The sequence below is a fragment of the Mobula birostris genome, unplaced genomic scaffold (genome assembly GCF_030028105.1).
Source record: "Mobula birostris isolate sMobBir1 unplaced genomic scaffold, sMobBir1.hap1 scaffold_319, whole genome shotgun sequence".
In the NCBI taxonomy this organism is placed as follows: domain Eukaryota; kingdom Metazoa; phylum Chordata; class Chondrichthyes; order Myliobatiformes; family Myliobatidae; genus Mobula; species Mobula birostris.
Window position 1 is genome coordinate 295,919 of NW_027276252.1, and position 14,148 is coordinate 310,066.

Sequence of the window (14,148 nt, forward strand, 5' to 3'; positions counted from 1 at the left end):
ACCAACCAGGAAAATTCCAGTCACTACAGTTGACAACACTATGCCACTTTGTTCACTTTGCATTATATGGACAATATGCTTTTACTGTGAATGGAACTTTGCTGACGCCATGTGCCAATGATGGTGTTGCAAGAATGTTTCTCACAGCACCTGTACATGTACGTACAGCATTGGTTGGATAATTGGCTGATACCCTGTGCGAATCTCGGCTGGAGGGTGGAGGGGATAGGGTAGAAAGTTGATGGAACATGGAAGAATAAATGGGGATATTGTCAGATTTGAGTAAGTAGGCACGATTTTCACTGACAGTCCACAGCTCTTTGACTGATTCTACATTTCCAGTTCATTTCAACAAACACAAGTTTTGCCTTCCTTATTCACATTTAAACTTAAAGCTAATCTCTTATTGTAAAACAAAATGCTATACAGACACAAGCTTCAAACCTAGTACTAACTACTGCATGCATGATTTGATCCCAGTCAAATAATTTGTATATAAATTTCTGAACTTCTGGATTATATCCCAGCCTGTAACTCACTCCTGGAAATCTGTTATCCTACATAAGACCATAAGACATAGGAGAAGAATTAGGCCATTTGGCCCATTGAGTCTGCTCCACCATTTAATCATGGATGATCCTTTTATCCGCTCCTCTGTCCCACACCCCAACATTCTCCCCGTAACCTTTGATGTCGTGTCCAATCAAAAACCTATCAAGCTGTGCCTTTAGTACACCCAACAATCTGGCCTCCACAGCTGCCTGTGGTAACAAATTTCACAAATTCACCACTCTCTGGCTAAAGAAATTTCTCTGCACCTCTGTTTTAAATGGATGCCCCTCTATCCTGAGGCTGTGCCCTCTTGTCCTAGACTCTCCCACCATGGGAAATATCCTTTCCATATCTACTCTTGTCTAGGCCTTTCAAAAGGGTTACTGTATGAGGAACATCTAGCAGCTCTTGGACTGTATTCCCTGGAGTTCAGGAGAATGAGGGGGGATCTTATAGAAACATTCCGAATGTTACAAGGCCTGAGCAGATTGGATATGGCCAAGTTATTTCCCATGGTAGGGGATTCTAGGACAAGAGAGGACGACTTCAGAATTAAAGGATATCCTTTTAGAACTGAGATGTGGAGAAATTACTTTAGTCAGAGGGTGGTAAATCTGTGGAATTTGTTGCCACAAGTGGCTGTGGAGGCCAAGTCATTGGGTGTATTTAAGGCAGAGATAGATAGGTTCTTGATTAGCCAGGGCATCAAAGGGTGTGGGGTGAAAGCAGGGGAGTGGGGATGACTAGAAGAATTGGATCAGCCCATGATTGAATGGTGGAGCAGACTTGATGGGCCCAATGGCCGACTTCTGTTCCTATATTTTATGGTCTTATGGTCTAATATTCGAAAGATTTCAATGAAATCCCCCCTCATCCTTCTAAATTCCAGTGAGTACAGATCCAGAACCATCAAACGTTCCTCGTATGAAAATCCCTTCATTCCTGGAATCATCCTGGTGAATCTCCTCTGAACCTTCTCCAATGCCAGGACATCTTTTCTAAGATGAGGAGCCCAAATTTCTTCACAATACTACCAGTGCCTTATAAAGCCTCAGCATCGCATCCCTGCTCTTCCATTCTGGACCTCTTGAAATGAATGCTAACATTGCATTTCCTTTCCTCACTACCAACTCAACCTGCAGGGTAATCTTTACTGGGTTCTGCACAAGGGCTCCCAAGTCCCCTTGCATCTCAGATTTTTGGATTTTCTCCCCATTTAGAAAATAGTCTGCACATTTATTTCTACTACCAAAGTGCATGACCATGCATTTTCCGATATTGTATTTCATTTGCCACTTTCTTGCCCATTCTCCTAATCTGTCTAAGTCCTTCTGCAGCCTACCTGTCTCCTCAACACTATCTGCCCCTCCACAAATCTTCCTATCATCTGCAAACTTGGCAACAAAGCCATCTCCATCATCATCTAAATCATTTATACACAGCATAAAAAGAAGTGGTTCCAACACCAACCCCTATGGAACACCACTAGTCACTGGCAGCCAACCAGACAAGGATCCTCTTATTCCCACTCACTGCCTCCTACCGAACGGCCAATGCTCTAACCGTGTCAGGAACTTTCCTGTAATACCATGGGTTCTTAACTTGCTAAGCAATGTGTTGCACCTTGTCAAAGGTCTTCTGAAAGTCCAAATATACAACATCCACTGCAATCCTCCTCAAAGAATTCCAACAGGTTTGTCAGGCAAGATTTCCCCTTAAGGAAACTATGCTAACTTTGTCCTATCTTGTCCTGTGTCACCAAATACTCCACAAACACATCCTTAACAACTGACTCCAACATCTTCCCAACCACTGAGGTTAGGCTAACTGGTCTATAATTTCCTTTCTGCTGCCTTCCTCCTTTCTTAAAGAGTGGAGCGACATTTCCAATTTTCCAGTCCTCTGGTACCATGTCAGAGTCCAGTAGTTTCTGAAAGATCATTACTAATGTCACCACAATCTCTACCACTACCTCTTTCAGAATCCTAGCATGCAGTTCATCTGGTCTGGGTGAGCTATGTAGTCTTTCAGCTTTTTGAGCACCCTTTGAGCACCCTATGTCACATATTTCTACTGATTTGATGCCATTCTTCGCCAGCAGAGCCATGCCACTTCCACTGCCTACCTTCCTATCCCTCCAATATAACGTGATTCCACCCCACCCCCGCCAAATTAGTTTAAACATTCCAAACCCATATGTAAACCTTCCAACCCCACAGGTGAGATCCCAGTCTGTAACTCACTCCTAGGAATCTTTTATCTTATATATAAACTCCTGGATTAATTCCCAGCCTGTAACCCACAACCCAGATCAGAAACCCAGCATTAGATCAAACCCACTCCCAAGAATATATTATTTCATATATATATCTATATATACCCCTGGATTAGATCCCAGCCTTGAGTCACTCTAGGGATCTATTACCTTGGTAAAGGATGATCCAGGAGATTAAAATGCATGGGATCAACAGTGACTTTGCCACTTGGATTTGGAATTGACTTGCCCATGGAAGGCTGACGGTAATCGTCAATGAAACATATTCTGGAGGTGGGGTCCATCAGTAGTAACATTCCATTAAAAACTTGGATGAAAACATGGATGGATATGTTAGTAAGTTCCCAGGTGATACAAAAGATTGTTTGTGCGGTGGATAGAGTGGAAGATTGCCAAAGGATACAGTGGCATATAGATCGGTTGCAGACATAGATGGCAAAATAGATGGAGTAGGTGCAGTTTAACTCACCCAAATGTGAAGTGTTGCACTTTGGGAGATCATTGCAAAGAGGCAGTACACTGCTGATGGTAAGACCCTTAATCGTGTTGATATACAGAGGGATCATGGAGTCCAAGTCTCTAGCTTCCTGAAAACAGTGGCTGAACAGGTTAATAAGGTAGTAAAGAAGGCACAAGGCATGCTTTATTAATCAAGGCACTGAGTTGTAGATTCAGGGGGTTATGTGGCAGCTTTATAAAGCTCTGGTTAGGCTACATCTGGAAAATTCCATTCATTTCTGGAAGAATGTGGAGGCTTTGGAGAGAATGCAAAAGAGGTTCACCACAATGCTGCCTGGATTAGAGGAGAAATTGGACAACCCTGTTTCTTCTCCCCCTGGAGCGTTAGAGGCTAAGGGCAAACTTGATAGAAGTTTATAAAATTATAAAATAGAGCAGGCTTCCAGTAACTTTTTCATAGGGTTGAAATGCCTAATACTATGGGCATGCGTTTAATGTTAAAGGGTGCAAGTTCTTTACAGAGAATGGTGGGTGCCGGGAATGCACTGCGAGGGGTGGTAATAGAGGCAAATATGACAAAGGCATTTAAGAGGCTCTTGGATAGGTACATGAATATTCATAGAATGGAAGGATATGGATATTGTGTAGGCAGAAGGAATTGGTTCAGTCAGTTAATTAGTTTGGTACAACATCATGGCTGGTAAGGCCTGTTTCTGATTTATATTTTAACACTAAGAACTTCTGGATTAAATCCCAGTCTATAACTCACTTCTAGGAATCTATTACTCTATAAAAAGTAAACCCTGATCCCCTGGGTATATATAAAACTCAGATCCCCACCTGCAAGTCACTCCTGAGCATCTGTTATTCTGTACGTACACCCCAAAACCACTGGATTAGATAGCAAGCAGCCTGTAACTCACTCCCAGCATTCTGTAATTATATATACTTAATCAATCTCCCAAAACCCCTGGATTGGATCCCAGCCTGTAACCCATTCCTGTGGATCTGTTAATCTACATATAAACACCACAAATTCCAGAATTAGATCCCATCCTGTAAAACCTTCCTGGGGATTTGTTATGTATATATAAACCCCCAAACCTGAAGATTAGCATGCTGTAAAACTTCTGCCTGGCCATGCCCTGTGAGACAGAGTGAAGTTTTCAGAGAGCAGGCAGTTAACTGGTAATGCCAGCGGCAGTCTCTCAGTGACATCTCCCCCGTGTGCCGATGGACGAGTAGACTCCCTCCTTTGTTCCAGAACAATCCCTGGAATTCTCTGTGCTTGTGTGCGTGTGAGTGTGTGAGTGTTCGAGTGTGCGCGCTCTGCCACCAAACACTTGTTCCTTTGTACCTGAGCTGAATGCCCGCCCAGTGCAGCCCTGCTCCCTGTCACTGCCAACCAGTCCAGCACACCCTGCCCCCCTGACAGCCAGGGGTGGGTTCACCGTGCCTTAAAAGTGGCCGCTGGCACTCTGTTATCGAGATAGAGCGCAGGGCAAGGGCTGACTGAGCAACAGCAGGGCATCACTAAACATCAGGGAGATCCTCTCTACCTTCATCGTTCCCTCGAACACAAGCTCCTGGCGCAGGCATGTGCCATAACGGGAAAGCTGCATCTGTCTGCTGTGTCGCCGTGCTCTACGCACTCTCTGGTAAGATGCACGGCAATGGTCCCTCCACCTCAACCCCAACTCAACTCCAGTCGGTACTGCATGCAATGGGACGTGAGGGGATCGTGCCGTGTATATGGGACAGGCTGCTTGGTGTGAGCGAGTGGGTGGGGAGAGAGGGTTAATATCACACATATGGGACAGGCTGCCTGGTGTGTGTGGGTGGGTGGGTAGGGTGAGAGGGTGAGGGAGTTAATCTCACAGATATGGGACAGGCTGCCTTGTGTGTGGGTGAGTGAGTGGTGGGGAGAGAGGGTTAATCTCACATATATGGGACAGGCTGCCTGGTGTGGGTGTGTGTGTGTGTGTGTGTGTGTGTGTGTGTGTGTGTGTGTGTGTGTGTGTGTGTGTGTGTGTGTGTGGGAGAGAGGGTTAATCTCACAGATATGGGACAGGCTGCCTAGTGTGGGTGTGTGTGGGTGGAAGGGGAGAGAGGGTTAATCTCACAGATATGGGACAGGCTGCCTAGTGTGTGTGTGGGTAGGCAGAGAGGGTTAATCTCAAGATATGGGATAGGCTACCTGGTGTGTATGGGTGAGTGGGTGGGGAGAGAAGGTTAATTTCACAGATGTGGGATAGGCTGCCTGGTGAGTGTGTGTGCGTGGGTGAGGAGAGAGGGTTAATCTCACAGATATGGGATAGGCTGCCTGGTGTGTGTGTGTGTGTGTGTGTGTGTGTATGTATGTATGTGGGTTGGTGGGGACGAGAGGGTTAATCTCACAGATGTGGGACAGGCAGCCTGGTGAGTGTGAGTGAGTGGGTGGGGAGAGAGGGTTAATCTCGCAGGTATGGGACAGGCTGCCTGGTGTGGGGGCCTTTGTGGGTGAGTGGGGAGAGAGAGTGAGAGGGTTAATCTCACAGATATCGGGGAGGCTGCCTGGTGTGTGTGGGTGGGAGAGGGTGAGCAGGTTAATCTCATTGATATGGGACAGGCTGCCTTGTGTGTGCCTCTGGGGGTGAGGAAAGAGAATTAATATCCCAATAGGAAACAGTCTGGACCACCTAGTGTGGAGGTGCAGAGAAGGAAGTGAGAGGGTTAATTCCCTTTCCCCCTCCACTCCTCCAATAGTGGACAGGCTACTCAGTGTATGTCAGAATGGGGGTGGTGAGAGGTTAATTCTCACCGATAGAGACTGGGCTGCCCAGTTAGTAAGAAAAGATGTGGGGTATGCTTAATGCTTCCGAAGACAAACACCTATCCAGGCCCTTTCAGTTGTTTGCTATTCTGTTCCCACGGAATGCCAGAGCCCATGCAACTTTCCCTGGAATGCCATCCTGTGGGATGGCTATGGCTGGAGGCGGAGTATGGAATCTAACATCCAGTCACTGAAATAAATTTATAATCCTTCTCTTTCACAGAGAGCAAGGACAGGAAATCTGTGGAGCAATCTTCACTCTGTATCTGACCTGTACCCTGGGAGTGTGTGATGGGACAGTGTAGAGGGAACTTCACTTTGTGTCTGACCCGTGTCCTGGAAGTGTGTGATGGGACAGTGTAGACGGAGTTTCACTCTGTATCTGACCTGTACCCTGGGAGTGTGTGATGGGACAGTGTAGAGGGAACTTCACTTTGTGTCTGACCCATGTCCTGGGAGTGTGTAATGGGATGGTGCAGAGGGAGCTTCACTCTGTGTCTGACCCTGGGAGTGTGTGATGGGATGTTCAGGGGGAGCTTTATGGAATCATGAAATCAGCTATCTACACCCTCCTGCTTTAGGCAACCCCACCAAAGCAAACACATTCCTAATGTATACCCTGTCTGTTCTCTGATTCTTATGTATAACTCAATTAGGTTATCCCAAAGTAATCCCAAGGCCTCTTCTGCTCCAGGGAAAACAAAGCCTGTCCATCCAGTCTCTCCTTCAAACTAACGCAGACAACATCCTGGTGAATCTCCTCTGCACCCTCCCCAATGCAGTCCCATCCTTCCTATTGCATGGGGCACCAGAACCTCATCTGATTCTCTAAGTCTGGTCTAATCGATGCTTTATAAACTTGTAACCTGACATCCAAGCTGCTATACTTGATGTCCAGGCTGGCAAAGGCCAGCAGAGAGTCAAAGTGCAATGCAGCAGTGATACATGTCCATCACCCAACATGGTGCCCACCTAATTTCCTGCATTTGGCCCATTTCTCTCTAAGCACAAATCCCTTCTCACAAAGACACATCCAAATGCTTGTTATCTGCCTCAGATACTTCCTCTGGAAGTTTGATCCACATACTCACCAGTCTTTGACTGAAAAAGTTGCTCCTCAAGTCCCTTTTAAATCTTTCCCCTCACCTTAAAACCTATTTCCCCTAGTTGTGGAATTCCCCACCCTGGGGATGAGACTGGTACCATTTACCTTCTCCCCCACTCTGGGGAAGAGACTGTCCCATCCATTCTTCTCCCCCACCCTGGGGAAGAGACTGCCCATCCATTCTTCTCTCCCACCCTGGGGATGAGACTGGTACCATTTACCTTCTCCCCCACCCTGGGGAAGAGACTGTCCCATCCATTCTTCTCCCCCACCCTGGGGAACAGACTGTTCCTATCCACCCTATCTGCACCTCTCATGATTTTAAACACTTCTCTAAGATCTCCCCTCAGTCTCATATGTTCCGAGTAATAAAGACCTATCCTGGCCAATCTCTTCCTGTGACTCAGACCCTCTATCCTATCAACGTTCTTGTAAATCCTCTCTGCACTCTTTCCCATTAGAGGGTGACCAAAGCTACAACTGTCGCATCACCAGTGTGTGATGGGACAGTGTAGAAGGAGCTTCATCCCGTGTCTGACCCCTGCAATGGCATGCTTAACAGATTGCAGGGTGAGGGAACCGGATTAACAACAATTGGGATACAGCCAGTAATATGGGGTTCTGGGGTAGAAGGGTGAGGGAGCTGGATTAACCTGATTCTCTTTTCATTGGTCAGTGCTGAGCTCCACACATGCCATCTCGGTGTCCACACACCATAATCTCCACAAAACTGTCGGCTCGGATGTGACACTGTACTGCGGATTCTGGTCTAGTGAGTACGTCTCTGATCTCACCACACTGAGCTGGAGATTTCGCCCTGACAACTCCAGAGAAATTATCTCGGTGAGTGCTGCTCTGGTTGGAGAGTGTATGGTCAGCACTAGAAGGTGCTAGGTACTACCTATGTGTTAGTTGGAGCTCAGGCTGAAGGGGTAATGAGCCCCTAATGTAGCACAGCCAAGATCAGCAAGTTGGAATGGTGGAAGAAGCAGCTGATCTGACAACTGTGGGTCGCTCAATGGGGGGCCTTCCTAAATCTGATACTGGGGAATGCAGGGAGTGTGTGATCATCCTGTACGCATACAATGCATTTGTGGACTCTTCAAAGGAGATTGTATTTTACCCTGGAGCTGTATGACAGGACAGTGTAGGGGGGGCTTCTCTCTGTGTCTGACCCAGGCCCTGGGAGTGTGTGATGGGACAGTGTAGAGGGAGCTTCACTCTGTGTCTGACCAGTGTCCTGGGGGTGTGTCATGGGACAGTGTAGAGGGAGATTCACTCTGTGTCTGACCTGTGTACTGGGGGTGTGTTTAATGGACAGTGTAGAGGGAGCTTCACTCTGTGTCTGACCCGGGCCCTGGGAGTGTGTGATGGAACAGTGTAGAGGGGGCTTCTCTCTGTGTCTGACCCGGGCCCTGGGAGTGTGTGATGGGACAGTGTAGAGGGAGCTTCACTCTGTGTCTGACCCGTGTCCTGGGGGTGTGTGATGGAACAGTGTAGAGGGAGCTTCACTCTGTGTCTGACCTGTGCCCTGGGAGTGTGTGATGGGACAGTGTAAAGGGAGTTTCACTGTGCATCTAACCCATGTCCTGGGAATATGTGATGGGACAGTGTAAGATCATGTTTGCACCTCTCATTCACTTTACAGATCTTTCACTATGGCAATGGAGTTCCTTACATTGAGAAGTGGGGCCAGTTCAAAGGGAGAGTGGAATGGGTTGGGGATATATCCAAGCACGATGGTTCAATTGTTATCCGAAATCTGGACTACATCGACAATGGTACCTACACCTGTGATGTCAAGAACCCTCCAGATGTGATTGGAACCTCATCAGATGTTCATCTGACAGTCTACGACAGAAGTAAGCCAAACCATGTACATCGTATATAGAGATTTAACACACTATGTCAGCTCAATCCTCATGACTATGTCATTCGCGTCAACTGCTTCAAAATATCTGAAGTGTTGTAAAGTGTGCTTTACACAAGTCAAGCTCAGCCTTGGGAGAGGAGGAAGAGAGGAGAGATGCACAAACTCTTCTGGGAATTCCAGAGAGTAGGACACCAGGAGCTGGAGGCACGAGTGCCATCGGCTGGATGACTGACCTCTACAGACTGGAGTCAGTCATGGACAGAGCGAGGGGTGTTGGGACCTGAGTGGGTTATGAGATAGGTAGGGGTGTATGTGTCAAGGAGGGTTAAGGAGATGAGGACAGTGTAGGTGCTAGAGGGTGTTACAGAGACTGGGATTGGTGTAAGGGCTAAAGGGATTCAAGGTACCAAGTCTGGGATGACAGAGGCAGGTTGAGGGGTCGCACAGTGGAAATACAGTTGCTGGGGATTTGTACGGAGGCATCATGGTGATCTTGGTGATGCGACATTACTGCAAGCACTTGGTGTAAGGTTGCCTCTGTGTGCTCTCCACAGTTCCCCCTATCGGTGCAGGAGTTGTGTCGGGTGCTATCATCGGCACTTTCCTTGGGATCATTCTACTAATTGTTGGAGGACTATACCTGTTCCGCTACATTGTCCGGAGACGGGCAAGGAGTGAGACCATCTTCTTCAAAGGAGCCAGGTAAATGAGGGAGAGACAAAAGGAATGAGAGAATGAGAGGGAGAGGTGGAGAGACTGAGAGTATGAGAGAGACTGACAATGAAGGAGAGAGATAGAATGAGAAAAATGAGACAGAAACTGGGATGGAGACATGGAGGCGTCTGGGAGAGAGACAAAGAGTGGAAGAGAGAATGAGAGACAAGAGTGTATGACAATGAGAGAGATAAAGAGAATGTAAGATAGAAATGAAGTGAATCAGGGAGAGAGAATGAGGAAATGAGAAAGGAATGAGAGAAATGAAGAAAATGAGGAAAAGACAGTGCAGAAACGGAAGAATGTGAGAGAACATGAAAAAATGAGAGTGAGTGAGAGAAAGAGAGCGCAAGATAAGAGTTCATCAGATCCCAGTTTGTAACCCACTCCCAGGGATCTACTATATAAACTCACCAAACCCGTGGATGGGATCTCAACCTGTAATCCTCTCTTGGGGAACTGTTATTCCATATATAACAACACTCCCCACCCCCACACTCCCCACCCCCAGGATTAGATTCCAATTTGTAACTCACTCCCACTGTATTTCCATATATAAACACCTGAAGCCCTAGATTAATTGCCAGCAGTAACCCACTCCTGGGGCTCTATTGTATACGTAGACCTCCTGAACTCTTGGATTAGACTCCAGCCTGTAACCCACTTCCAGAGATCTGTTATTGGATATATAACGTCTCCACTAGACCCCGGATTAGATCCCTGCCTGGAGATCTGTGATTCTGTGTATAAAGCACCACGTCAGAGCCATGATATCCCAAATAACCATGATATGTTTACTTTGATCCCCCTGCAGTGCTGCAGAACGTGGAAAGGCCAGTGGGAAGTCTGGGACTGGGACTAAGGTGAGTATGAAACCTGGTGGGTGGAAGGGAGGGTTCTAAATCTGGAGCTCTCTGCCGGTGGATCGGAGAGGACTTTCCAATTCCCAGGATGACCAGTCCCCCTGATCTTACTGAGGTCTGGGAAAGAGGGGTACATGGGAGAGATCATGGGCAAAGTGGGGGGGGGGAGGGGAGGGGAGGGAAGTGGAGGGAGCTGGATAGAGGTTTTGGAGGAGTGTTTGGAAGGGAGGGGTCAGGGGACTGGAGAAGGTGTGTAGGGAGGGCTCCGGGGAAGGCAAGTTTATAGGTAGAGGGGAAATGGGTAAGGGATGAGGTGATTTTGTAAGGTACTGGCAGGGGAATAGAGTCTTGGGGTAGGATGGATTAAAGGTAAGGGGAGGGAGGATCAAAAGGGGATGTAATAGAGACTGGTGAAGAGAGTAGATGAGTGAGGAAAATTGGAGGTGACCAAAATGGATTGGGGGGGCGAAAGGAGGAGCAACAATTGCAGGATGTAAGGGGAGGGGGAATAGGGAGGTCAGGAAGGGAAAGGAGCAGAGGGTTCCTGAAGGGATGGGAGGGGGTGATTCCAGTACTCTGGATGGTCTGTGAAGGGATGAATGGTGGGAGGGAAGTAAATTGTGGTAATGGGTGGGTGGGTGGGTGGGAGGGAGGGAGGTGGTGAATGGAGGGAAGGGGGCTACTGGATTGGTGACGGGATGCAGAGAGGGAGGGGGGTGGTGAAGGGAGGGAGGGGTTGGTAAATGGAGAGAAGAGGGTGGTGCTGGTTCGGTGGTGAGGATGGAGGGTGGGTTGTGAGTGGAGGGACAGTGAAGGTGACGGGGACAGGCTGATCTCCATGCGGCCTCTCTCCCGGTCAGGGCCCTGTCCTCTACGCCACCCTGGACCAGAGCAAGAGCGGCAAGGGGGCCAGTGAGAAGAAGGCGAAGACCTCGGAGTCCAAGAGGGAGCGGAAATAGCGGTTAGCCCGCCGGGGGGGCGCTGGGAGGGGCAGTGCAGGGGCACCGGCCAGGGCTGGGGACGGCCAGCGTGTGCTTATGACTATCGAGCTGACGCTGACAGATTCGGACACCGGCAGTGACACCGAGGGCAGGGGTCCGGGGGCCGTCACCAGATAACAGGCCAGTGCCTACCCATCACCACAAGTTGCAGCTCCCCCTTCCCGTCTTCCGGCTCTCCCTCACCTCGGGCTCCTCTACCACCTCCATGCAGTCTCAGGGCTGGGCAAGGGGGTTGGTGGTCCAGCTGGGTTGAGAATAGGTTGGTGGGGGAGGGGGGGTGATATTGGAATAGGGCAAAGGGGAAGGGGCAATCCTTGTGGATTCCAACGATTGCCAACAGCCCATGGAGTTGGTATGTGTGGTTCCTGCATCAGGTCAGGGAGGGTTGTGGGGGCAGGCAGACAACCTAACCTCTCTCCCATTTCCTACCCCGTTGGTGGCAGAGGGTAGGGGTGACCCTGCATTGGAAACGTTACTCGTGACCCCGGGGAACCCCATCCCCTTTCCTTCCCGATGGCCAAAACTGACCCGCTCCTCCCTTGGCTCACCCCATACGGTACTATCTTATGTCTCTGGGTGCATCCCAAACCCTCACTGTACGCTCGAGGGGGTGGAAGAAGTACCACCCAACAAGTGCCTTACCCCCAGCACAGCTCCGAGAACAGGAATGGGGCTGGTTGTTACTCTGAACTACCAAAAATCTGGCTTCTGAAACCAAAAGAACAAAATCAGGAAGGGACTGAGATTCTGGACACCATTGGTCAGTTTGGCTGACCAATGACCAGAAAGACTTTGGTTTCATTCGTCAGCTTGGCTGCTCTTTGGCTGCCATTTGTCAGCCTGGCTGGCCAACGACCAGAGAGACAATGGCTGCCATTGGTCAACTGAGTTCATTAATGACCTGAGACCCAATGGCCACCACTGGTCAGCTCAAGAGTGCACTGTACTCAAACTCAAGTTGGCCCACTCAAGCACTGCTCTAACCCCAAGCTGTAATTGGCTGTTTGGGGGCCTGCCCTGAATAGTGCCTGAGATGGGCTGTCTGTCACGTCTCAACAATGACCCCCTCCAACCCCCCGTACTCCCCCACCCAGACAGGTCAAGGGGGGGGGGGTGACACTTCCCCCTCTCTCCCAAGACAGGCCGTAAGACTAACACTGCAATGTGGGTTATCCTGTTTGTTGTATTAATGGAATTAACGGCAAGAATCTGTGTCTAATCCCATGGGGTCTGCAACCTCTGCCGAGTGTGTGAGAATGGAAAAGCAGAGGCCCCCTAATGATGTAACAGACATTTCAGTAATAAAGAATATAAGACAGAAACCTGCCTGCCTCGTGTGAGTGGATGATTACTGAGGACTGTAGCTCTCTCAGCTCTCTACTTGTTCAGCCATATGGTATAGGCACCAGGCAAGCTTTTTACCTGTCGTAGGGGGTAGGGTGGGGAAGGGAGGGTTTCAGCACTCTTTTGGTCAAAGAGGAGTGGGAACAGAGTGCTGGAACATCTTCAGGGCATAGGGAGACAGAGCACTGCAAGATTATGATGGTGCAGGGGAGGCTGCAGAGGAGATTCTTGAGGATGTTTTCTTGGCTGTTTCAGTGATGAAGAAAGACTGAGAAGGGTTGGATCTGTTTTCCTTGGAGTGGACAAGGTTGATGGGAGAGTGATGTGAGTGTACAAAAGAAGCATAGATGGAATCGACAATAAAAATGAAAATGGTATCTAAACAATGGGAGGGAATGACATTAAGAGGGGATTTGCTTTCCTCCAAAGGAGGCTTGGAGTCTGCAGCACACTATTTATTAGGGGTGGAGGAAGTAAATAATGTTTAAGAAACATCTGAAGAGAACCTGAATTGTCAAAGCAGAGAAAGTATAGATCAGGCATGGGTAAGCATTGTAGAAACACAGAAAACCCACAGCATAATACAGGCCCTTCGGCCCACAATGCTGTACCAAACATGTACTTACTTTAGAAATTACCTACGGTTACCCATAGCCCTCCAGTTTTCTAAGCTCCATTTACCTACCCAAGAGTTTCTTAAAAGACCTTATTGTATCCGCCTCCACCATTGTAGACAGCCCATTCCATGCACTCACCACTCTCTGCTTAAAAAACTTAACCCTGACATCTCCTCTGTACCTACTTTCAAGCACCTTAAAACTGTGCCCTCTTGTGTTAGCCATTTCAGCCCTCTGAATATCCACACAATCAATGCCTCTCATCATCTTGTACACCCCTATCAGGTCACCTCTCATCCTGAGTCACTCCAAGGAGAAAAGGCAGAGTTCACTCAACCTATTCTCATAAGGCATGCTCCCCAATCTAGGCAATATCCTTGTAAATCTCCTCTGCACTCTTACAGCTTCCACATCTTTCCTGTAGTGGGGTGACCAGAACTGAGCACAGTACTCCAAGTGGGGTCTGACCAGGGTCCTATATACGTAGCTGCAACATTACCTCTCAGCTCTATGCAGCCTGTCAGCGATCCGCA

The 14,148-nt window shown here is 48.4% G+C and overlaps 2 protein-coding genes across 3 annotated transcripts in view; one reads left to right on the forward strand and one right to left on the reverse strand.

Moving 5' to 3' along the window:
- LOC140192951 (mitochondrial import receptor subunit TOM40B-like) overlaps window positions 1–14,148 on the reverse strand; it is a 162,344-nt gene that overhangs the window by 73,225 nt on the left and 74,971 nt on the right. The gene's annotated exons all lie outside the window — the stretch shown is intronic.
- mpz (myelin protein zero) lies at window positions 4,760–12,974 on the forward strand. Its single transcript, XM_072250419.1, has 6 exons — window positions 4,760–4,944; window positions 7,880–8,046; window positions 8,852–9,065; window positions 9,631–9,778; window positions 10,605–10,653; window positions 11,514–12,974. Exons 1-6 carry the CDS (start codon window positions 4,884–4,886, stop codon window positions 11,610–11,612), a joined length of 738 nt encoding a protein of 245 aa, XP_072106520.1. The 5' UTR covers window positions 4,760–4,883; the 3' UTR covers window positions 11,613–12,974.